This window comes from Vigna radiata, chromosome 8 (assembly GCF_000741045.1).
Source record: "Vigna radiata var. radiata cultivar VC1973A chromosome 8, Vradiata_ver6, whole genome shotgun sequence".
Lineage (NCBI taxonomy): Eukaryota > Viridiplantae > Streptophyta > Magnoliopsida > Fabales > Fabaceae > Vigna > Vigna radiata.
The window spans coordinates 5,944,234-5,969,541 of record NC_028358.1 but is presented as its reverse complement, the minus strand read 5'-3'; the positions used below and the strand labels follow the sequence as shown (position 1 = coordinate 5,969,541).

The 25,308-nt window shown below is 34.1% G+C and overlaps 2 protein-coding genes across 6 annotated transcripts; both read left to right on the top strand.

The window, feature by feature from the left end:
* The first annotated feature begins 674 nt into the window (after positions 1-674).
* On the top strand, positions 675-14,488 carry LOC106772545 (probable tRNA N6-adenosine threonylcarbamoyltransferase, mitochondrial). 3 transcript variants are annotated; one of them, XM_014659011.2, is made up of 13 exons: positions 676-951; positions 1,037-1,081; positions 2,398-2,472; positions 3,063-3,159; positions 3,938-4,028; positions 4,853-4,902; positions 6,824-7,014; positions 7,159-7,244; positions 7,755-7,830; positions 7,963-8,046; positions 8,133-8,247; positions 9,743-9,831; positions 13,828-14,488. In XM_014659011.2, the coding sequence occupies exons 1-13, from the start codon at positions 721-723 to the stop codon at positions 13,954-13,956; spliced, it is 1,359 nt and encodes a 452-aa protein (XP_014514497.1). In that variant the 5' UTR covers positions 676-720; the 3' UTR covers positions 13,957-14,488. The 3 variants fall into 3 exon arrangements, with proteins under 3 accessions (XP_022640316.1, XP_014514497.1, XP_022640317.1); XM_022784596.1 differs by having other exon boundaries at positions 676-955; XM_022784595.1 differs by lacking the exons at positions 3,063-3,159; positions 4,853-4,902 and having other exon boundaries at positions 675-951.
* A 992-nt stretch (positions 14,489-15,480) lies between these two features.
* LOC106769705 (pentatricopeptide repeat-containing protein At2g22410, mitochondrial) lies at positions 15,481-20,149 on the top strand. Of its 3 annotated transcripts, XM_014655431.2 has the most exons (4): positions 15,481-17,820; positions 18,632-18,796; positions 19,144-19,359; positions 19,603-20,149. In XM_014655431.2, the coding sequence occupies exon 1, from the start codon at positions 15,783-15,785 to the stop codon at positions 17,814-17,816; it is 2,034 nt and encodes a 677-aa protein (XP_014510917.1). In that variant the 5' UTR covers positions 15,481-15,782; the 3' UTR covers positions 17,817-17,820; positions 18,632-18,796; positions 19,144-19,359; positions 19,603-20,149. The 3 variants fall into 3 exon arrangements, with proteins under 3 accessions (XP_014510917.1, XP_022640590.1, XP_014510918.1); XM_022784869.1 differs by lacking the exon at positions 18,632-18,796; XM_014655432.2 differs by lacking the exons at positions 18,632-18,796; positions 19,144-19,359; positions 19,603-20,149 and having other exon boundaries at positions 15,481-17,478; positions 17,573-17,738.
* The last annotated feature ends 5,159 nt before the right edge of the window (positions 20,150-25,308 follow it).

Here is a 25,308-nt window from a genome sequence, read left to right as displayed (position 1 = left end):
GCTTATGTCACCAAGCCACGCATCAAATATTTTAACGCCGTCCACCCAACTTAACGACAAGTTTAAATTGATGCAATTTTTTACATTATAGGACTTAATTGAGAGCATTTAGAATACGTAAACCTACTTGAGACGATCCTGCACAAATAAAAATGTCGGAAATAATTAAACCAAATATTAAAAATTAATGGAGTAAAAAATAAAAACTATAGTAAATATAGTTTAATATAGACTAAATTACTAATTGACTCTCAAAAAAATCAAACTACCAAATTCACCGTTTAGATTCTACGAGAGAACATTATAATTTATGAAAGAACATTTGAACATTATATAAGTATACAAGAAAACCCTAACTTTCAATAACCAATTTGTTTCAATAGCATGATAATTTAAAATATATACGTTAAATCAAATTTATTTTATAGTATATTATACCATATACAATTGTTCTAGTTAAGTTCTTAAAATTAAAATTCTTCTAAAAATTCTATGTGCATTGAAGCGTAAATAAAAATATGAAATTGATATTAAAAATCAGGTGACATGACATTATAAAACCTAATTAAAAGAAAATAAACCATATGGAATGATTTGGGAAATTATTTATCTGTTAAATTTTTAAAGCCACGTGTACAATGGAGATTCAGTTAAATATTTGAAGTGCTTCCCACACGGACAAAGTGTTTTCTTCTTTCTTTCTCCACACTCTCTGCAAAAATGCTACTCTCTCTAGTTACTATGGCGTCTCCATCAACACTTTCGCGTATAAAGCTCTTACTAAAACCACCTTCGCTTTTCTCCGCATTCACCAATCTCCGTAGAAGCCAACTTCCACTCAAATCGGCGTTTACGACTTCTTCCAGCGCAATCTCATCCTCTTCGAAACGCCACGCCGATGTCGTCGTTTTGGGCATCGAAACTAGTTGCGATGACACCGCCGCGGCTGTCGTATGTAATCCGCGTTTGCCTTTCGTTAACTATTTTCCGTGTGACGGTTTGGTTTGTCGTTTAATGGTTTGTGTGTGTGGTATAGGTGAGAAGCGACGGTGAGATTCTGAGCCAAGTGGTGTCATCTCAGGTACGGTGTCTTATAATTGTGTTATATTTTCTGAATTCCCTTTCTTGCTGTGTTAGTCCGGTGTAAGAATATGTGAATATTGTTGAGATTGATGCTGGATTTTATTCTACGTACTCTTTTGTTCGAGTCGGAATGTTGATGGTGGATTAGTGTGAATTTGGATTGGCTTATTTAAAAGATAAATAAATTAGTAGTTCTCTTTGTCGAGTTCTTGAATAGAGCTTTTGAAATGATATAAACAATTATTGTATGAAAAATAAATTGAAAAGAATACGCAGAAGTTGTAATTGGTTCCATATATTTTTTTGGTGTCCGGTTTTTTCTTCTTCAACGACAATTTTTTTTTTTTGTGCGCCTCTTTGCTTTTTGTCTCTTGTTAAAAGTTAGTTCAAATATCTTAATAAAAAAAAATTCCCTAAAAGTCTCAAACAAACTGGTACTTGGTTAGTGATTGATAGAATTTATTTTGGTGTGGTGAGATTGCAGCAAACATTTTCATGAGGCATATTGGTTATACTGAAAATTGTGGTCTAATGCATTCCGCTTCAGCTTAAATATCTGATAGGTGGGTGGGAGTGTTATCTGAATGTGCTAATGCTATGCCTAACCCAGGCCAGAAGAAAAACTTAAGAGGGATATCCTAGGGAAGCATACTATGATGTAATAATGACCTAGTCAAAGAATCCACATAAGAATATTGCAGAGGTAATTTTCATTGTTGTCTAAACTAGAATTAAGAACTAAGTTTTGTTAAATTGATTTTGCTACTTCTCGAAAGTGTATTTATCATTAGGAGGGGTGTTCATCTGATGTGTTTGCACGTTCTGCCTAATGAGTTACCACCAACGGTCTAAATATCATGTTTTTTATGAAGCACTTGATTTTATGGAACATGAAAAATGGTTATGTAGTATCCTCTATTGGATGCTTTTAGAAATGTTGTTATCATGTGGTTTCACTTGTTTCTTCATGCAATCAATAATGTTAAATGTTTGATCACTTTTGTATTTGAACAAAAAAGTATAGAATTTATTCTTGTAAAACATCTGATGTAATCTTTTATCGTTCTACTATATGTGCTCATTACGAAAGAATATCACCTTATATCTTCCAAAAATTGAAAAGTTTAAACAAAGAAAATAATCAGATTTCTTTAGACTGAATTTATCCTTACATCCAAGATTAGGCGGTGATAATGATTCCTGCCACCAAAATGGTGCTTCTTTTCCTTTGTCCTAAAAGGTTTATTCCTATCAGTGACTTAATTTTCTATTTATTCTTTTTTCTTTCTAACTATGTAACTTCTCCAAATTAAGGCAGATCTGCTTGCAAAATATGGAGGAGTTGCTCCAAAAATGGCAGAAGAAGCTCACTCACAAGCTATAGACCGGGTACATCATTCCTGTTCAGTTCGTAATATATCCCAGCGGCTAGAACACATAGGGCACACTATTTATGTCCTGAGTATTTTCACATATTCATTTTTGGTGAACCTTTTGATAGTGTCTGCACACACACACACACCTCTTGTAGACCGCTTGTGTAAGTTAACTTATTTATGCACATTTACAATATTGCTTGCATATTAGGCTTCAGTGCTACACATCTTCCTAGTGATTGTCTAGGTTGCTAGTGGAATTCCTTAAAACATAACCGTGGTGGAATGTAAGTAATTTTTGACTTACTTGGGGTGCTCTAGAATGATCTTTGGATAGTGCCACCAGGTTTTCAAATAAACGTTTAATATGACTTTGTTAGATATTGTGTTTATTTCATTTACATGTTCATTTGTATTTGGGCTTAGCCCACACTCTTATTATTATAAATACATTACCCTATGTGTATACACAGACACATAAGGGAGATTTCCCCTCATCTCTTTTACTATTTCATAGACTTCTTATACGTTTTTCATTGCCTCTCTTTATCCCTCTTTTTCCCTTTCTATATGATTACTGACATGAGCATAAACTCTGGATAGGTTGTGCAAGAAGCCCTTGATAAAGCTTATATGACTGAGAAAGATCTCACTGCTGTTGCTGTTACTATTGGTCCTGGATTGAGTCTCTGTCTTCGTGGTAATGCATGATCTTAAGAAACTTTAAGAATGGAATTGCAAAAATTAGACAGAAGTTCAGTGAGTGAATTTCGAGTGAGAATACTCATCGTCTAGAGACTTAATAGTTATATTTAGAAGAATAAATACATTTTACATTTACAAAATGAGAATAAAAAATAGACTACCTCCTTTGGCTCTAATCTTTCAATAATAAGTTAAATAGTCTAATTACCAACAGCACATGATATCACGTAATTTCAGCATCAGCAACATAATGCCTGTTAAAAGGTATGGACATTAATTGTGAAGAAACACTAATGCATGTGTCGCTTGGTGGAGATGCTATTTAACTAAACTTATCTGGTCGAAAATTAAATATCAATTCAAGTTGTATCGTTCTGATTCTCCAACTTAGCTTCTTATTCTATAAAACCACTATTTTAGGTAAAAGCACCACAAGGTATTTGAATGAAAATTGACAGTAAGTTTGTCTCCCCCTCCCCCAATTTTCTTGTAGACAGTACGAAACTATTGGCAGTGTCTCATTTTGTAATTTGGGCAAGTGTACCTCAAAATACAATGAAATACGTCAAGCTCAGTCTCAGATATTAAAAATTGAATGTTCAAACTGTAGGCATGATATATGAATGTCTGTTTTTGACTTCAAGTAATTTATTGGAAAGCATATCTCAATCGTAATTATCCATGATTTCATTTTAATTTCTTATCATTCATATCCTTTAGAAGAATTCATAATATTCATTATATATTCCTCGGTATTTGCTTGTACAATGCAGTGGGGGTTCAGAAAGCCCGTAGAATTGCTGGCAGATTTAATTTACCAATTATTGGCATACATCACATGGAGGCTCATGCTCTGGTGGCCAGGTAAAGCGATAGTTCTCTAATGAATATGTAATCTTTTTCCTAATAGTTAGATGTTGAGACATGCTATTAATATTTGAAATGGATACCTTAGGGTCTTAAGAATAGAGAAACAAGAAAAACGTGTTTGATAATAGTCGATTTAAAAAAAAAAATAGTATATACCTTTTGTTTTGGAATCAGAAAATCAAAAAATCTCTTAAGTTTTTGTTTTCTATTACACATGTTTTTCCTTATGCTTTCATATTTCCTTTCTGTCTCTTTTATTTTCTAAAAATTAGTTTTATATTATAAAGGGTTAACTATGTTTTTGGTCTTTGAACTTTGATGAATTTGTTCCTGTTTGAAACTTTGATACATTTTGGTTCTCAAATGATAATTTTTTTTGACGTGTTAAACGCAATTTCCAATAGATATTGAAGCGGAAACGTGTCAAACAGTGTAAACAACTCAAATGCTAGTGTGAAATGTGTTTCACACAGCAAAAAAATTTAACATAATTGGATTAAAAGGACTATATCCATTCATTTTTAAAGTTTGAGGTCTAAAATGTATCAAAGTTTCGGGGACAAATTCTAATTTTACGTCAAAGTTTAGGACAAATTCTAATTTTACGTCGAAGTTTAGGACAAATTCTAATTTTACGTCAAAGTTTAGGGACTGAAAACATACTTAACCCTATTATAAATTAGATTTTAAAACTTATGAACCAAAACACAAGCAAACACACATTTAGTTTTTGTGTGTTTTTATGTTTCTACAATTTCGTTTAGTGTTCCATAGGAAATTACACTTTCTGTTGAGTCATACGTGAGATTTTGTTTTAGGTTAATTGAGAAAGATTTGCAGTTTCCTTTCATGGTCCTGCTTATTTCAGGTAATACTCATGTTTTTGGGTTTTATTATTCTAGAATTTTTCTTACTCAGGTCTGTCTATTTTTCTTTCTTGGACCATGGAATAGTTGTTTCTTGTTATTGTTTGGGTTTCAAGGAAATTGGAATCTATGGCATGGCAGCATGGGTAATTAGGTCCATGGGGTATAAATAAATTAGGCTGGGGAAATTTTTAGTGCTTTTGTGATTTGAACATGAGTAGTTTGCAGTTTGACAAATTTTTTTTTTTTTTGCTATGATGAATACCTTCAGTCAAGCCTTGCCATGAAAGTTTGATGAATTGCATAAGAAATGTACATAAGATGTGACCAAGATATTTGGCAAGGAAATGCTATTGATATACAAGTACTTTAGACGTTCCATAATCATGGATTTTTGTGATGTTAGACATTTGTGGTAGTATATCATACACTTGTGTGTATATATGGTAGAATCAATTAGTAACATCTTAGGAACTAAGTAGGGATTATGTATCATATGATTAGGATTGAACCACTCCTATTCATTCCAGAATCAATATATAGACATATTGTGTGGATTGTGCAGATTCACAATCTAACCCTAATTATATTGTTGAATTCCAATTATTGTGTAATCCCCTTGTCCTTATCTTTTCATACGAAGGAACATGTCTTTCACTTGTATTCTTCATTCTTTCCAATTATTTTTAAATTACTATGTTATGTATACTTGTTAGTAAATAACTACGGTTAGATAATTTTGTTTTCTACCCTCATTATTTAGAGCTTTTAACCATAGTAGATTCTGTTACTGAGTCACTAGCTCAGATATAGTCTGACATATCTGAGCAGCTGTACAACTGAAATTTTGATAACTATACACCGTTTATAAACGTTAGTATATCACTCCCTCTATCATATAGTTAGTCAGTTATATTGGAGATTTCATATCAACTAGAGATATGACAAAAATTACAATATACAAGTATGAATTTTACCTTACAAGTTATTTTGCAAGGTTGAATTAGGTTTAAAGTCTAACTTTTAAGATAATATCAAAGTCTATCCTATCGAGGTTTGTTAAGCCTATGGTATCACTTATTATCAGGTTGCTATCAAACCATTCACAAATATCTAGTCTCACATTTGAAATATTTAATCCTCAGCTTGAGAGAGTGTGTTGGAGATTTCACATCAACTAAAAATATCACCAAATTATTATATATAAGTAGATTTGTGAAGTTGAGTTGTACTTTAGGCTCACTTTCTAAGATGGTATGAAAGCTTGTCTTAGCAAAAGTTTGTTGATCCTTCATGACATTTGCTATTGGGCATCCCTCTATTCCCATACTCACGATATTTAGTTGATCATGTAACCAAATTATAATATATAAATTAGTGCAAATCTTGTTTTATCAAATTTGTTTTGTAAAGTTGAGTTTGTCTAAGAAGTTACGACCTTTGTTTTCTATTGTATTCTATTAGAGTAGTTTGTCATCATTATTCAAAAGTTAAAATTTTAGACAGTTATAATAACAACCTGACAGTGACAGCTGTTCCAAACTACTAAAATACAATGACAACGATGACTGTAACTACTCACAATAAACATGTAGACTCATCTGTGTGGTTATCAGAGAATGGAACACATAAATTCTCATAACTCATGCCCTTCAACTCTCTCATTTTCTCTGTCCACTTCTATTATCTCTTTTTCACACTTCCAACATTTTCATACATTTGTTATTCTTACATTCTCATTTCATATCTGCTTTGTTTGTTACACTCACATTGTGATAAATGTCATTTATGGGGATGATTCTTGTGGTGTAGTTGCTGACTAGTCCAGTTGCAAAACTGTGATTTGATACAGCTACTTCTGACTGTATGTATATTCTTTAGATATAATCACACTAGGCTAACTTGTGTGAGCTATATTTATAGGGGGGCACAATTTACTCATTCTTGCACGTGATCTTGGACAATACATACAACTTGGAACTACAATAGATGATGCTATTGGTGAGGCATATGACAAAACAGCAAAATGGCTTGGACTAGATTTGAGAAGAAGTGGTGGTCCTGCTATTGAGCAGCTTGCTATGGAGGGAAATGCTGAATCAGTCAAATTTTCTGTAAGTTAGCTGCACAATCTTATACCCCTCTACCCTCCCCTAGCTTGTGATCGTTGCCTTAGGTTGAATATCTATCTCTTCTGACATTGCTTTGGCGAATGTCCTCTTTCTAGTGGAAATTTAAGTTTATTACTGTCATTCTAGATTCCAATGAAGCAGCATAAAGATTGCAACTTCTCCTACGCTGGTCTTAAAACCCAAGTACGGCTGGCAATTGAGTCCAAAAAGATGTAAGTAAATATTTTAAGTTCCTTATTAATGGATTTGTTACTTTTTAAATAAATACATGGAGCAGTGCTGTAACATGATGGACTGTGTATCCCATATCTTATCAACTTTAATTGTCTAATGTGGTTAGTAGCGCAAATTTAATTCAACATAAAAAGTTCTGTATTGAAGAAATGTCTGATTACCATGTTCTGTTCAATGTTATCCTTTTATTTTTTTACAGATCAAATTTAATTTAATGTAAAAATCATTCTGCATTGAAGAAATGTCTGATTACCACATTATGTTCAGTGTGTTATCTTTTATTTTTTCTCACGGTCAGATCACTGCTAATATTCTATTCTTGTAGATGTAGCGTTCACCTACAGGATAACTAATTGACTCATCTTGCAAAGTGCAATGTATAATGCAAGAAGTATTTTTGTGATGCATTGGTAAAATTAAATTGTGCTGACAGTTTTTCATTTTTATTTTTGCCTACTCACGAGTATATGAATATGGGAAATTGACAGTGATGCCAAAATTCCAATCTCTTCTGCAAGTGAGGAAGATAGAATGTCACGGGCTGATATTGCTGCTTCTTTTCAGGTTTGTTATACTTTCAAGTCTATTTAATGCACTCCGATTAGATTTCCTCATCTTTTTTATTCACCTTTAACCCATATGTTTTAGCATGTGTTATATAACTATTATGTATTCCATTTTCACAATGTTAAGCAGCGAACTGCTGTGTTACATCTTGAAGAAAGGTGTGAAAGAGCAATACAGTGGGCATTGAAGATGGAGCCTTCTATAAGAGACTTGGTAGTTTAAAATCTAAATGTTGCCAGGTCTAATAACATCAGTCCTCCTTTGTACTAAAAATCTAAATCCTGTCTTTTTTGTTGTAGGTTGTCTCTGGTGGTGTTGCATCAAATCAATATGTACGGGCCCGACTTGATATGGTTGCGAAGAAGAATGGCCTGCAACTTTTATGCCCTCCTCCTGGGCTCTGTACTGATAATGGTAATATTTTTTTCTTAATTTTGCTTTTATTTGTGAAAGCTAAGTCTATCAATACCGTGGTTCATTACAAATTTAACTGTCCTAAGTCAGAATAAGTAAGGGTTGTGTTAGACAACCGAATAAAAAAGTGGCCATGTTAGAATTGTATAGAGAGTAATTGAGAAAAACAAAACTACTGTGTTATCATGTAAAGAAAACAGAGTAAAAGTAATGGGACAAGACTGAAGTGTGACCATTGTCACAACATTGATTACTATTATGCTCTGCATTATCGACCCTCTAAAATAACTACAGTGGTGAACTTTGCTTCTACCGATCCTCTTGCACAGTTTGTTGCTGCATAATCTGCTCCCGTCACAACATGCCATCAACAATCTTCAATGATTTCCTCTGATGGTATGGGGATTGTCAAGCCTTTTGTTCCACTGCTTCTGTTACACACCCCAATAATTCTGTCATTATTAACGTCTTTTACTCTTTGGGCTCTAGATCCTTCATTTTGGAGCCATTTATCATATATCTGGTAATAAATATCTTTTTTCTTCTCTTTCTATTTCCGGTTTTTCACCTTGGCAAATGGTTCTTAAACACAGTCCTAGGATATTGATATCGTCCATCCTATGCACTCTCTTACTATTCATAATGTTCTTTACATCCTTAGGGCTCCTTTTAATCTATTGTCGATCATTAAACTTACAAGGTCTCCTAATTGTGTCATTTCTCTTACTAAATATTCTATTTCCTTGCGGAATTGGAGGATGGAACAAATGATTTGCTTTGGATGTGAGTCTCATGACCTCTGTCACTTGATCAAGCCTTCTCTTTTTGGATCAACGGTAGTAGATCCCCACCCCCAATTCATGCTTACTCAGGAAATCCAAGTCTTGAAAAATTGAAACAGTTAAATCCCAGTCTTTCCAAGTTAAAATCTGTCTTGTGAGTCATGTCCAAGGTAGTCAAAATCATATCTTACTCAAGATTATAAAATCCTACAAAATTTATGAAATTCACACACACACATAACCATGTACATGTGCGTATTAAAGCAGCATAAATAATTATATATCACTTGAAACTCATAATTGAAGTGGACTTAAAATGTAGTACTAAAATAGCAATTAAAGGATCAAGCTTTATCATATTATATAGAATTTGTATTTCCGTTGAGGGAAAACAGGTGCCAATCAAACTTGTTTTAACCCATGTGGAATGGCATTGACAAATGATATAGATGAAATCTAGAGCGAGTCCTTTCCCCATATTCCGTCTCTTTGATGTACTTCGTGAAGATATAGAAAAAACACTTCATTTCTCATTTGTAATATTTCAATTCTCTCCTTTGTAGATATTTTGGCAATCCAAAATTAGCTGTTGCATGAATTTTCATTTCGTTTATCTATCCTTTTTATCCAATGTTTAAAAAACAGATTAGGATGGTACTAATTCAATATGGACAAGTTTATTTATGGTTCATGAAAGCTTTTGAGCTGAATAGGTGTAATGATCGCTTGGACTGGTATTGAGCATTTCCGCATGGGAAGATATGACCCTCCTCCGCCTGCCGAAGAACCTGAAAACTTTGTGGTGTGTTTTCTTGAACATTGACAATTTATTGATTAAAGCACTTTATATCAGCTGAATTTGCTTTTCTATTATAATTCTCTCAATGGATTTGGATAATTTATTATCCTAACTATATCTCTAGTTCTTGTAAACTGAGTGAGTTTTGATTTTGGTCCCTTATTTTTTTCATCCCTGAAAATTTTAAAATAATTGATTTTAATCCGTGTAAATTATTTTTCTTTGTTTGTCATCCTTCCAAAATTCTAATTTTGATCTCTAAAATCAATTTGGGATAGAGAAATAGCATTGTAGACATCTTAAAAGGTTTTTTAGAGCTACTTGCTACTTGACACATAAGTAGTTAACCAGTGTCATGTAATAATAACATAGGATAAAATACAATGATTTTTAAGTTTAGAAAGTACACTCATCCTATTAGGACTAAGCATATTTAAGCCTAATTTATTTAATTAAAAAGTTTGAATTAAGTTTTTAGACTCTGTAAACCAAGTGTTTTGATTTTGTTCCATGTAAATTTTTTATTTGTTTTTAATCTCTCTAAAATTGAAAACCATTTTTCTACACGTAGTTATTATGACGTTGTTTATGTATTAAATGAAAAGTCAAGTGAGTATTACAAGCGGTGTTTACTAATGCTGTTATCTAGTATTAGATATATTATCTTTATTTTATATTTATCTTTTGTCTTTAGTTAATTTGTTATTATTTCTTATTTATATTTTGGGTTTAGTCCATATATCTTCTATTATAAATTGAGGATCATGTGTGTATATTCAACACAAGGGAGATTAATCCTATATATAATTTTCACTATATTCAATTTGGTATCAGAGTAGGTTGTCTAAGTCTCTTCCTACTTTGTCTTTGTTGCCACCTGTAGCCACTGCCACTGGCGACTAGGGATTGCAAAAAAATCCACGACCGCGGATATCCGCGGATAAAATCCGTGACAGATAGTTGATACCCACAGATATTTATTACCCGAAACCCGCGGATAGCAGGTATTTTAATACCCGCTTATAAATGGGTCGGGTGCGGGTATTATACTATCCGTACCCGCGGATATCCATTACCCACAAAAAATAAAAATAAAAATTTAAATTATTTTATTAAGTTAATTTAATTAAAATTAACATTAATTTTTGTTTTACAAGGTTAAATTTTATTAAAATTGTACTATATGGAGGATACATATCGGAATTAATTGTCATTTATGGACAATTAAAAGGTATTAATAGGTCAGATTGTCTTACTTTTTACAAAATATACGGTATTCATTATTGATTATTGAGTTTGATTGCCTAATACTGCACTAATTAATAGGTCAGATTGTCTTACTCTTTACAAAATATACGGTATTAATTATTAATTATTGATTATTGGATTTGATTGCCTAAAGATATAGTGCATTAATGGTTAATCAATGGGTTTGCCTGTCACAGGCTCTATAAATATACAATTGATGTCTAGATACAATCTTTGTCTTCTATCCTAATAAAATTTAGACCTTTTTACATCTTGAGCATCGGAGTGTCTTTTGCATGTCAACAACCCATCGGAGTAGATGACATTCTCAGGAAGGATTGAAGATCAAAAGAAAACAAAGCAAAGAAGGACAACTAACCATCGGACCAATTCAACCGAAACAAAAATTAAATTTTAATTTATATTTAATTTAATTTATATTATATTTTATATCTTTTTTTGTAATCCTATTTAATTTAATTTTAATAATTTATAAAAATATATATTTTTTTAAATATTTGCGAGTATCCATGGGTTTTAAAATACCCACGGATATTTTTTAAGCGGGTATCCGTACGGGTAGTGGGTGGATTTTTTATGGTCGGGTCGGGTTGTGGGTAGGCACTATCCGTACCCGACCTGACCCATTGCCATCCTTACTGGCGACCTTAAAAATCTCATCTTTTCTGAAATACCTCAATGAGTAATCTTGTCTTTCTCAGTCTCAAGATCAGGCTTGTAGTGCCTGACTTGGCCCTTTTTCCAGTATTTTTGACAAGTTTCTTCTGTCTCGTATCATTTGTTCGGTGTCGTTGTCCGCTGACACCGGTCGTCCACCACCGGCCGCCTTCCGCCGCCGTGTTCGTCAGCACAGTTTAGTTCAACGACCAACGGATCTGGATCGTCTCCTCGAGCCGCGGCCATCCCAGTCGGTGCCAAAGACTAGTTCTCATACACGCGTCGCCACGAGCACCACATCTGTCAGCTCTTCACTGTCGTCCTCCATACGCTGCCAGCCATCGTCACAGTTTCGTCCGGTGACCCACAGATCTGGAACGTCTCCTTGAGCGACGACCAAACCCGCCAGAGTCAGGACCAGATTCCTCTCAATGCGCCGCCTTTTTCCAACTGCGCTCAGACACGTGTTTGTCACGCGCCACCTTATGTTTCCAATAGGCCCCACTAGTCAAAGATGGCAGTACCTGCAGTTTTATCGCTTTCAGCCACTGCAGGCCCCACTAGTCAGAGATAATAGTCACTGTAGTTTTGTCGTTTTCAGCCACTGTAGGCCCCATACATACTTGATGGCAATCCAGTACCTGCAGTTTGTTATTGTCCTCTTTTGTCAAAGTCATTCTACTTGAAGTTTCATGGTGCTAGTTGAAGTTTTGCAATTGTCCCCCACTGTCTAATCCATAAGCGGCTGTTAGTTGTTTGTCGACATGTAATTGCACATCTGTTTGCCGCACACTCTTAAAGACAGATCATATATTTCAAATTAAGTTTATTTATTCCAAGCTTAGTTCATACAATTTGTATGCTCCAGCTTGAGGGAGAATGTTAGATATATTATCTTTATTTTGTTATTATTTCTTATTTGTATTTTTGGCTTAGTCCATATTTTTTCTATTATAAATAGAGGACCCTATGTGTATATTCAACACAAGGGAGATTAATTCCATATATAATTTTTACTATATTCAATTTCTAGTTTGAGTATATAACACCTTAAATATATATATATATATATATATATATATATATATATATATATATATATATTATTTATCTATTGTAACCAAAATTAGTGATTTCAAATTTTAGAAAGATAAAAAAAATAAGAAAAATAGTTTACATCAAATAAAGCCAAAATTCATACATTTTATAAGGACTAAGTATAATTATTTCAAATTTGCAATGATGAAAAATAAAGAAAAAGATTTGTAGGGGCCAAAACATAAATTGACTCCTTTTAAAGTACTCAACATATTTAAACTTTGAAAAAAGATGTATGGTCAACACTTTTTTGTACCATCAGGATGAGTAATAATTTGAACCAACTTTAAAACAATGTTATATTCATTTGTGGGTGAATCTTGCTATGAACTCATTTGGGAAATCCTGTTAAGATGATTTTAAACTCTTATAATTCTTTTCTATAGTCGTATCTAATCCATTGTTTGCCTGATTGTGCTTTGGGTTTTTCACGTATCCCAGTTGTGTGATTTTATTCCTTTGAATTTGTATCGATTAAACTCGGGTATTATAAATGTGCAAATTTAGTTATGCCATCTATTCATTGCAACTGTACGAATTTAGTCCTTTTCAAAATTGAAATCTGCTTACATCTCATCAATTTATAACATGTATGGGGTATTACAATTTCACAATTAGGATATCTAGGGAATGGATCCAACTGGAACCTGAGGGGCTTAAATAGCAAGTTTTTACAATACCTCAAGGACTCGGTTGGCACAAGTGAAACCTGGAAAACTAAAACCGCACAATTATAATAGCCTGATTGTCAAAAGTGCAATTAAGCCTTTCATTTTTAACCATATGTACTAGGCCATAGGATTTAGCATACTTATAATCGATGCTGTTGTTGATGTTACTGTTAATAATGTAAAATTCACACGAATTTAGTGCAACACTGGACCTTCTCTTCTCTTAATTTGAGTTAACCTGTGTTGCGTACTATGCTTGTGCTTCACTAGTCTCTAAAATTTGTTGAATTATGATTTATTTCAGTATGATATACGCCCAAGGTGGCCACTGGGAGAAGAGTATGCTGAAGGAAAAAGTGAAGCCCGTTCCTTAAGAACAGCTCGTATTCATCCATCTCTTACATCTATAATTCAAGCATCATTGCAACAGTGACACTGCTTGAACCTCCATATTGCTTCAGCCCCTGTATGAAGATTCTCTGCAGGACAAGCCTCCCTTTGGACTTATCTATGATTTTCCCTAATGACATCCGTGGCCTGATTTTCAATATTACGTGAAAATATGTGTCCACTTTGTTGCTTTGCTGTGGAAAGTGGTCATTGGCATCGAGCAGTATGTGGAGAAATTCCAGCAATGCAATGTCACTGCAATGAGAAACATTATAATGATGGTTGGTAGAAATGAAAACAGGAGTGAGTTGGGGACAGACACAAATTGATTATTCTTTAAACAATTTTACCACTTAGAATGGGAAAAAAGGCAAGGAAATCTTGCATTTAAATCTTGTGATTTAGGCAATCTTCTGCATAACCTCTGGATGTATGTTTAGGTTTTCGTCATTCACATCCACATTTCTCATTTCTTACCATGCATGACAAAAGTGTTGATATAACGTCTGTGTAGTAAGTCTTGACATACTTCTTTTCCTCCATTTGTATATTATGATTTTGGAAATTTGGCTTCATAGCATTCTTTGATATTATTACTCTGCATTATAATAAGATAGTATTCACTTGGATCAAATTACACCCGTCAATGAAAAATTGATACCATTTAGGGTTACCAAATTTAATAATCGTATGTTAAGATTCTTTTTTTCTTAATAAAAGCTTTTAGAGATGCATGTTGGTTGATTCAATATTCATTTGATTTATGAAATACGAGGAAAACCATAATAACTTTTAGCTAAAAGATCTGAGAGATGGAGGCACGTGAGATATTATTGAATTGAAGTTTTAATTATTTTTACTGTATATGATATTATTTTAAAATGTAGATGACTATTTTTTTCTTTTAGATAAATATTTTATTTATATAGTTTTTTGTGTTGAAGGTATATTTTTTACATAAAATATTATCGTAATTTTGGTGTTAGCAATCAATATTAATAGACTTAAGAGATGGTATTACCGAAATATTCTTATTTACTAGAGTTCAAAAATAATTAATATTATAAATCCTCTCTTTTATACAATGGAGAATTAAAGTATTTAGTTTCAAATTTAAAAAGTTAATTAATATTATTTTCTCTTCAAAATAAAAATTACACAATAAGGTATCAATATATTAAAATTTAACGTGTTAAAACATGCTTAGTTTAAAAAACTGCATAAATTTATGGAATTAGAGTATTAATTGGGATGCATATTAGTTTTATTTATACGTAATTTTAATTCAATTTTGACTGAAATTTGTAGTTTGACATGATAGTTAATATTTTAACTATTATTTATTAATATTATCACAATTTTAGACTTCTTTAATAGAATTTACAAAAGTCAAATTATCTAATTCAATTCAAATTACTTTTACAAGGACTTAGCTTAAGCTTTCAAGACACTAATTTTTGAAGTTATAAAACTTATTTAAATTTTTTTTGAGTTCTTAAAAAAAAATGTGTTTTTCTATTTGCTTGCAGTTTTGAAATTACGAAAAACAAAACACCCTGTGAAAGAACACAACACAACCTTACTCCATTCATGCCAGTTACGCGAAAACTCTAAACTTTCTCAGATTAAAACCACACTTGATCTTCTTCACTAACGGTAACGGTAACCCTTTCTTCTTCTTCTCTCTCACTATGAACCCTAATTCATTTCAATCCTTCAGTATCATACACACATAAAATTTTATTTGTTCCCACTTGTTATACCTATATCTCTCTATATCTCTATATAGGACTTAAGAGAAACCCGACACTATATTATTGCCTTTCGTGGATCATTGGCAAGTCATGTTTCGTGGATCATTGGCAAGTCATGTTTATCCTGTTTCCAAACAAACTCAGATTCAGATACCCTTTAAAAATCCCACTTTTAGGTCTCCTTTGTTGTTTACACACTCGTTCCTCGTGTCCTTATGTGAAACCCATCCATTGGAACACCTCCCACAGCTTCGTTCGAAACAACCCTCTCCTTTCTCTCTTAGAAAGGTGTCAGTCCTTGCTCCAGTTGAAGCAAATCCAGACCCAGATGATCCTGACTGGCTTCATTAACGACAGCTTTGCCGCAAGTCGTCTTGTCACATTCTGTGCTTTATCTGAATCGCAGGCCCTTGAGTATTGTACCAAGATCTTGTATTGGATTCGAGAACCAAATGTATTTTCTTGGAATGTGTCAATTAGGGGATTTGTGGAAAGCGGGGACTTAGAAGGAGCTGTTTTGTTGTACAAGAGAATGTTGCAATCTGGTGTTATGAAACCAGATAATCATACTTATCCTTGCTTGCTCAAGGCTTGTTCTTTCCCATCTATGAATTGTGTTGGTTATACAGTACTTGGGCATGTGTTGAAGTTTGGATTTGAATTTGATATATTTGTGCACAATGCATCAATAACTATGCTACTCTCGTATGGAGAGTTGGAGGCAGCGTATGATGTGTTCAACAATGGTTGTGTGAGAGACTTGGTAACATGGAATGCCATGATTACGGGATGTGTTAGAAGAGGGCTGGCTAATGAGGCTAAAAAACTCTATGAGGAAATGGTGACAGAGAAAGTGAAACCAGATGAGATTACGATGATTGGGATTATTTCTTCTTGTTCTCAACTGCAGGATTTGAATCTCGGCAGAAAATTTCATCTTTATGTCACAGAACATGGCATTGAGTTGACAATCCCACTCAGTAATGCACTTATGGACATGTATGTCAAGTGTGGAGACCTGTTGGCTGCACGAATTCTATTTGATAAAATGGCACACAAGACGCTTGTTTCATGGACGACTATGGTTTTGGGGTATGCTAGATTTGGTTTTCTGGATGTCGCCCGGGAGCTTTTGTATAAAATTCCAGAAAAGAGTGTTGTGCCTTGGAATGCAATCATCAGTGGCTGTGTCCAAGCTAAGAATAGTAAAGAGGCACTGGCTCTGTTCCATGAAATGCAAATTAAGAAAATCAAACCTGATAAAGTTACCATGGTTAACTGTTTGTCTGCATGCTCACAACTAGGAGCACTTGATGTAGGACTATGGATTCACCATTATACTAAAAGGCATAGTATTTCTCTCGATGTTGCATTGGGCACTGCACTAGTTGACATGTATGCTAAGTGTGGAAATATTGCAAAGGCTCTCCAGGTTTTCCAAGAGGTTCCTCAAAAGAATTGTTTGACTTGGACAGCTATTATTTGTGGTTTAGCACTTCATGGGAATGCCTGGGATGCTATATCCTATTTCTCAGAAATGATCCGTAGTGGCTTAAGACCTGATGAGATCACTTTTCTTGGTGTCTTATCAGCTTGTTGTCATGGAGGTTTAGTTGAAGAAGGCCGAAAATACTTTTCCGAAATGAGCTTTAACTTTAATATAACCCCTCAGCTTAAACACTACTCGTGCATGGTGGATCTTTTAGGAAGGGCTGGTCATTTGGAGGAAGCAGAAGAGCTTATTGGAAATATGCCAATAGCAGCAGATGCTGCTGTGTGGGGTGCTTTATTCTTTGCATGTCGTGTTCATGGTAATGTTTTAATAGGAGAGAGGGCAGCTTTGAAACTTCTTGAGATGGATCCTCAAGATAGTGGTATTTATGTTTTGCTTGCTACTATGTACAGTGAGGCAAAAATGTGGAAGGAGGCAAGGAACGCAAGGAATATAATGAAGGAGAGAGGAGTAGAAAAGATTCCTGGTTGCAGCTCAATTGAAATCAATGGCATTGTGCACGAGTTTGTGGCAAAGGATGTGTTACATCCACAGTCTGAATGGATTTATGAATGCCTGGTTTCATTGACAAAGCAACTGGAGCTTCTTGTGTTTACATGTGAAATTCCTGCTTATGGAGATGAATTTGTTTCCTAAACTTGTCAGTTTGTTTTCTCCATTTCTTCTGCTCATTTTATTACAATCTTCCCTGGATAGCCTGTGCCAACTTTTCATTCTACCAAGGGTATACTACCTTAGAAAATATATGTAAATACCATAAAGACATCTTTCTCCCATCATACATCTTTTTACTGATTTTTTCAATCTCCTTAAATTGTAAGTTTATCACAGAGGAATACAGCGTAGGTATTTGATTATTATTTGTGGTTCTACTTCAGTGTCTTAATTTTGAAGACTTGTTATCTACATAATCAAATATTCAGTTATCCACCTACATGTTCACTGTATTCTCTTCACCTGTATACATATAATCATGCTTTATTCAAACTGCTGGCATCATCATAAAGACACCAGCCGTTCTGCTAAATTCTGTCAAATATTATACATTGCTAAACAGGACCAGGATTTTCTCTCCCATAGTTGGAAGTTGCATGACCCTTTTCCTTTAGTTTTCATTAAGCATTCTACTTTGATGAAGATATTATCACAAAAGATACGTGTGAAATGTCCAAGCTCCATTGGTGTGGCTTTGGAGATTAAACACTATGTAGTGCATGCATTATTTTAATATGTTGGACTATCATATTAGTTTTACTTGTTTACCCCCTAGTTTTTGTCCTTGCTTAAAGTTTCCTCCTTATGCTGGTCAATTCTCGTATGCAACTCATGGCTTGGTTGTGATCTATTATCATTGCAAATCTTTAACGTGATCATGATCGATTTACTAATATGATTTCTATTATAATATTGTTTAAGACTAACTTTTATGATTCTCCATGCTAAAAAAACAGTCATATGATACAGAACCAGAACCAACTATGGTAATCATTGGCCAGAGCTTTGATTCTAATGATGTCATGTACATTTTGGAGAATACTTGCATAGTTACGGTGTTGGACTCCAACTTAAATGACTTCATGACTTGGTTCTACTTCTAGACTCTACGGGATGAAGAGGTCAAGTTAAAGAAATTCTGAATGTTATGTATAAACTCTTGGCTCTTGTATATTGGATTGTGGTCATGCTTGCATTTGAAAGCTTATGAATTTATCTGATCAATATACTGCATCAACAACACAAAATGAATATTGTTTTTAAAAATTTGTCCAAATCCAATTGCGGACGCTTTCTATTTCTGCTTCTTGGTTTCATTTATTGCTTCCATACATGATTCACATGTATCTACTCATGTTTGCTTCAATGCATTGTTCATTTTTTAGTTTTTTTTTTCTTGCTGCTTCTTTGGTAACATTTTTTTAATGTTAATATCAACAACTAAATTATTCTGCTGTTTCTGGCTCAGGAGAAGTAGGAAGAAAACTGATACTGTAAATTCTGTCTTGAAATTGACCAAAGAAAGTGAGAGCTGGATTCAATAAAGGTCATCCATGTATCACTGCCAAAGTGGACAACCGTAAAATGGTATGGTGGGCAAAATCTTTGGTTGCTGTTACTACTGCCCCAGACAAGATCCATTTTACTTGTGAATTGGGTTCAGGTCGTCTTAAGGCCCAAGAAGGTAAAACCCTTGCTTTAGGTCTTCAGGAAAAAAAGGCTTCCAAAAAATATTTTTGGTACTAATTTAATAGATAATTTTACATAAGAAAAAGCTCAAAAAATAAATTTTGAATAAAATTTTGTTACATATTAACATAAATTATTTTATTAGTAAATAAAAATGTCTCATTTTAAGCCTCCCACACCTTTAACCGCGCTTTATTGGATTGAACCATGAGGTTTACTGGCAGTTATCTGTTGACAGGCTTTCACACTGAGAGTTACCAAGAAATGCTCAAATTCACAATGTGAGTTTCCATCTGGAGGTTTATGAAACATGTGATGATTCTTTTGCACTGGTTTATGCTCTTCTACCTGATTGCTATAACCTGCTGGAAGATTATCCATCATTGTGCATGGAAATGGTGACAAGTGTTGAATGAGAAAGCAAATGATATCTGATATTAGGATGTTTTGTCCTGACAAGTTGTATGTTTTGCATTGGCATGGCACGCAGAATGGCTTCAAAAAACAGCAACCATTTCTTACCTTGTTAGCTGAGGTCAGCTATATTGATCAATTGACACCGTCAAATTTTGTGAAGAACTAAACTTTCAATAAAAATCACTTTTAGCAAGGTCATTCTTAGTAGTTTCTTGTAATATTTTCTTTGCTTTTTCATTCCATTTAATTGGGTTATATTCCATTGTTCCACTTCTTTTTACTTTGAATGCCTCTTTTATTTGTTCAAGATCCAATCGTTCTCTAGGCCTGAGACCACAGATTGTTAGTGTTGATTTAAACCTTGTCTTTTGTGTTAAAATCCTGTGATATAATATATTTTTACTACTCATATTGGCAAGTACATGTATATATTCAGTTATTTTTTTTAAAATAAAAAGGTTTTTTCACTGTACAAAAATAAAAGTAATTAATTCTTGTGACGTTCCAAATTATATAAAAAAACATACATATAATCAAGACGTCATCATGAATAATAATAGTAAGCAGTTAAGAATAATAGGATTATAGTCATCCTTAATCAGTACTTAGAATTTGGAAGTGGAGTACTAAAGTTTCTCTCTGGAAATACAAGGAATTAAAAATTTTAAAACATGAAAAGGTTCTTCAAAATAATATGACTAAGAAAAATGAGGTCTAGTGGACTAGACTGCAGCAAGCTTTCAAGATTAAGACCTCCTGCTACTCCTCATCACATTGTCAGGAAGACCCCCAAGACTGAGTTCTTACTTTCATTCTAAAACACTAACAATTTCACCAAGAGATTCTACATTTACATCACCAATAACCTTAAAACCATGTTTTATTCCTTCCCAAGTCATATACCTTTGAACCACAATTCACAATCATATTCCTTCTAACCACACAAGCTCTCTATATATAAACATACAAGACACTCTTTAGTCATGTCATAAAACAACTCATACAAACTTAGACATTACATATTTTCACAGAAACATCACTTATTAACACAAATTTCTTTATAGCATATTATTACCAACACTTACGTAATTTAAAAGGCTTGGAGGCCCTCACCAATGGCTCTGGAAGGGTCACAAACCCCCAGAACAAACTAAAGAACGTCCAAGACGGATGTCTGGAACTCCCAAAACGTCAAAAACATAAAAAACACTCAGTCTGTCGCACATAATTTGCTCAGCGCACCCCCCTGTGTGCTCAGCGAATTTTGTCTGCAGGGGAAGCTAAATTCTGCAGATTTTGACAACCCAACACCCCGAAATTCGTTCTAGGCCTCTTCCACAACTTCTAAGACCCCTAATTTATGATATGGATTTACTTAAACTTGTCTAAATGAGTTTTAGCAACTATGAATTGATCTTAGAGTGATTTAGACATGAATTTAGTTCTAAAAACCTCAAACTCTATAACTTGAGACCCCAAGTTCTATTCTACCATCTTTATTAAGTTTTAGGCCGGTTTTATGATCTTAATAAGTCCCAAATGACTTGTTTAGACTACCTAAACAGATCAAATGCACCCCATACTCCTACCGCCCAAAATCATTCCCTCTCACTTCCCCTTAAACAACCTATAATGGTTCTTGTTTGCTAAACTATCTAGCTAATTACCATCACCATGAGACACTTTGCCTTCCAACACTCCCTTCCTACCCAATTGGTCACCGGAGAGGGTTCAGATGTCTGACGCATCAGACTCACCTTCGACGCCAACACATATGACTAGTCACAACTTATTGGACCAGGCCAGGGCTGCTCTATGATTAGGGATGTGCCAGCTCAGGTTTTTAAGTCCCCTCTATCCTACCAACGAAGTGTTCTCACAATCCCCATTTGATTTATCTGAGTTATCCACATTGTCCTATTTTTGCTCTAAACCTCAAATGCCCCATTCCACCACTCAACTTGTTATAAACAGGACCTGTTTACTACCCAACACTAGGTTCTCAACCTCAGATTGACTTCAACAGAATCTCTAATGCAACCACTCCAATCAAGGACCAATTCAACAAATCAATTTCAACAGAAACAATTCATAGGCATCAATTTCCACGTGCATCAGTTCAACGATAGAGCACAACTATTTAAGCACAGTAACAGAAAATTCAAGCCCATAAATATACATATTTAAGTTACTAGAATTTAACTTAAACACAACAACATACTCATCATGCAAATTAATATACATAAATATAATTAGCTCCCCTTACCTGGATTCCAAGCACAACTAAATTAAGAATCCCTAACCGTACCTCCACACAGAAACAGGTTCAACAGTACCTATAAACCACCCAATTGGTGTAGAGCGCAACTCTTTAGAGCTTGATTGGACAGAAAACACAAAGAGAAACGCTTGCTAGTCACATGCAACCAATGAAGTTGCATGCCTTAGCTTCAAGAACAGTTGGAAAAAGAGGGGAAAATGACTTACCCGTTGGAACGAAGAAACGTTCGATTTAAATCGAAGCTCTCTATGCGAGGAATGCTTGAGCACCTTCAGAATCAAGATTGAACGGTTAATTCTATGTTAGGAATAAGGTTGGCTTCGTTTTATACCAAGAGGAGGGGGGAGGGTGAATTGGTGTTAGCTCAAAAACAAAATCTTTTCGCAATCTTGGTATAAAAATTCAAAGCTTTTGATCTTTCCTTGAAATGCAAGTAATGAAAATTTCAGTGCAGCGGAAAAACGTAGTTGACTGCTAAACAAATAAAGTCGACTGAAATAAAGAGTGCAGGGATAGAGAAAATCAAACACTGGTTTTTATACCGGTTCGGCCAACAATGCCTACATCTAGTGTCCTTCCAATGTTTGAAGCAAATGCACTATAATGGTTGCGGTTTTTACAACAAGGAATTTATAGAAGCACCATGCAAAAATATAAATCTCCTCTCTAACCCAAAACCAAATATAGCAACACACAAAACCAGAATTGCAGCAAGAATCCCCTCTTTTGCAATCTGAACCCACGTCGAACTATCCTCAACGTGTAACCAACACTCTTCACAGGATGCCAAGCCTATCACAACACGCTTCACAGGTTGCCAAGCCTATCACAACAGACTTCATAGGTTGTCAAGCCTTCAGTAAACACAAAGGCTCCTCAGTCAACCAAAATCAATACACATTTAAGACAGTTGACCCAGTCAGTCAAACTTAACTAACTTTAGAAAATATAGCCGTTGGAGCAAGTAGGCATAACATAATTCCAAAAATAACAGCAACACAGTTGAATAGGTGTTCCACACTATCGATTGACTCATGAAAAATCACTTTGAAATTCTTTTCATCTCAAAATTTCATCAAGCACATGTTCACAAAATCTATACAAAGATTTTAGCATAGTCAAATCCATTACCAGTGTATTCGACTGAACTAGACCTTTGTCACAACAAATATAAGTTCATAAAAGTGCTTGTGATCTTTTCTTCAAAAATGTGCAAAAGTAATCAAAATCATTTTATCACACATTTCAATACAAGCAATGTGTTGTCATCATCAACAATCTCAACAATCTCCCCTTTTTTTGATGATGCACAACCATGATTAATAACTCAACCATGTTTGCACAGTTCCACATATGACATAGTAAAGCATATTGCAAAATCAATAATGACAGTTCAGTTACTCTTCAAGTACAACAAAAATATCATCAAGCAGATAAAGTATGATACAACAATTCTCCCCATATAGACTTGCTCCCATACATGCCTTAAAACTCTCCCCCTTTGTGCATTAACAAAAAAGGAATGTTTTGATATTTATGCAGTTTTGAAAACAGAGAAGCATCAAACAGATATGCAGTTTCAAAATGATAATGATGCTCTCAAAATCACAAGTTCATCACAAAAATATATGTAAACTCCCCCTGAAATATAGGTGTGTGTGATGAAACAATGTGTAAAGAAGTTACTCCCCCTGTCATTATGCATGAATTTCAAAAACAGTTTGTATGCACAATGCAGAATATCACAAATTAATCACCAGTTTAAGCACAAATTTGTATCATTGGTACACAATTAAATCACATATATATGCAATGACACAAATATCAACAATCTCACAATATTATCTCAATTTAGATCTAAAATCATGTAAAGAACAAAGATAATATCAGAATACTAATGATTAAAGCAGTCAGTAAGGATAGAATAAAATTCCAGAATTGGAATTGTTAACCTAGTTTGGACGCAGTCGAATGCTTTAAATCATCAGTCGAATGGATTGCTTTTCCAAATGTTGAACTTTAAATGTATATGTCCAAAGCAATGTTTTTCCTGCAAAACCTTTCAAAAACCTTTTCCAGATCAAGTATAGTGGTTAAGCAAGAATAGTATCAAAACAGAAGTCAATCTATAAAAATGCACGAGAGTTATAGCACAGTTGACTTCAAACATAGTACAGTCGAATCAATCATTTTACACTACTTTCATTAAGAATTCCCAGTTCATTTTTAATGGTAAATTTCTTTGCTTAAAGGTTTTGTAAAGATATCAGCCCACTGATGTAATGTGTCAACATACTCTATTTTGATTTCTCCCTTATTTATATGATCTCTAATGAAATGATGTCTTATTTCAATGTGTTTAGCTTTCGAGTGTAAGATGAGATTCTTGGTTAAGTTTATAGCGCTAGTACTGTCACATTTCAAAGGAATGTTTTTTATCTTAATGCCATAGTCCTCTAATTGACTTTTTATCCAAAGAGATTGTGCACAACATCTTCCAGCAGCTATGTACTCAGCTTCTGTGGTAGATAAAGCCACACATGCTTGTTTCTTTGAATGCCAAGAGATCAATGATGATCCAAGTAAGTGGCATGTGCCACTAGTGCTTTTTCTATCTAGTTTGCAACCTCCAAAATCAGAATCACTGTACCCATTTAGAAAAAGATTCGAACCATTTGGATACCATAGTCCAAGGTTTTTAGTACCTTTGAGGTATTTTAAAATTCTTTTAACAGCAGTAAGATGTGATTCTTTAGGAGCAGATTGAAATCTAGCACATAGACAAACACTATGCATGATGTCAGGCCTACTAGTAGTAAGATAAAGTAGTGATCTGATCATACCTCGGCACATTCTTTGATCGACACTTTTTTCAGCTTCATCTAGATCCAAGTAACAATTAATTGCCATTGGAGTAGCAGCATCTTTGCATTCTGACATCTTGAATCTTTTCAACAGATCATTGCAGTATTTAGATTGATGGATGAATATGCCGTCTGTGGTTTGCTTCACTTCTAGTCCTAGGAAGTATGTCTACTCTCCCATCATAGACATTTCAAATTCTTCCTGCATGACTTTTGAAAACTCTTTTCACAGCATAGGGTTAGTTGAACCAAAAATAATGTCATCAACATAAATCTGTACATACAGTTTATCACTATTTGAGCTTTTTATGAAAAGAGTGGAATCAACTTTTCCTCTTGAGTATCCTTTCTTTATAAGAAATTCACTCAGCCTTTCATACCA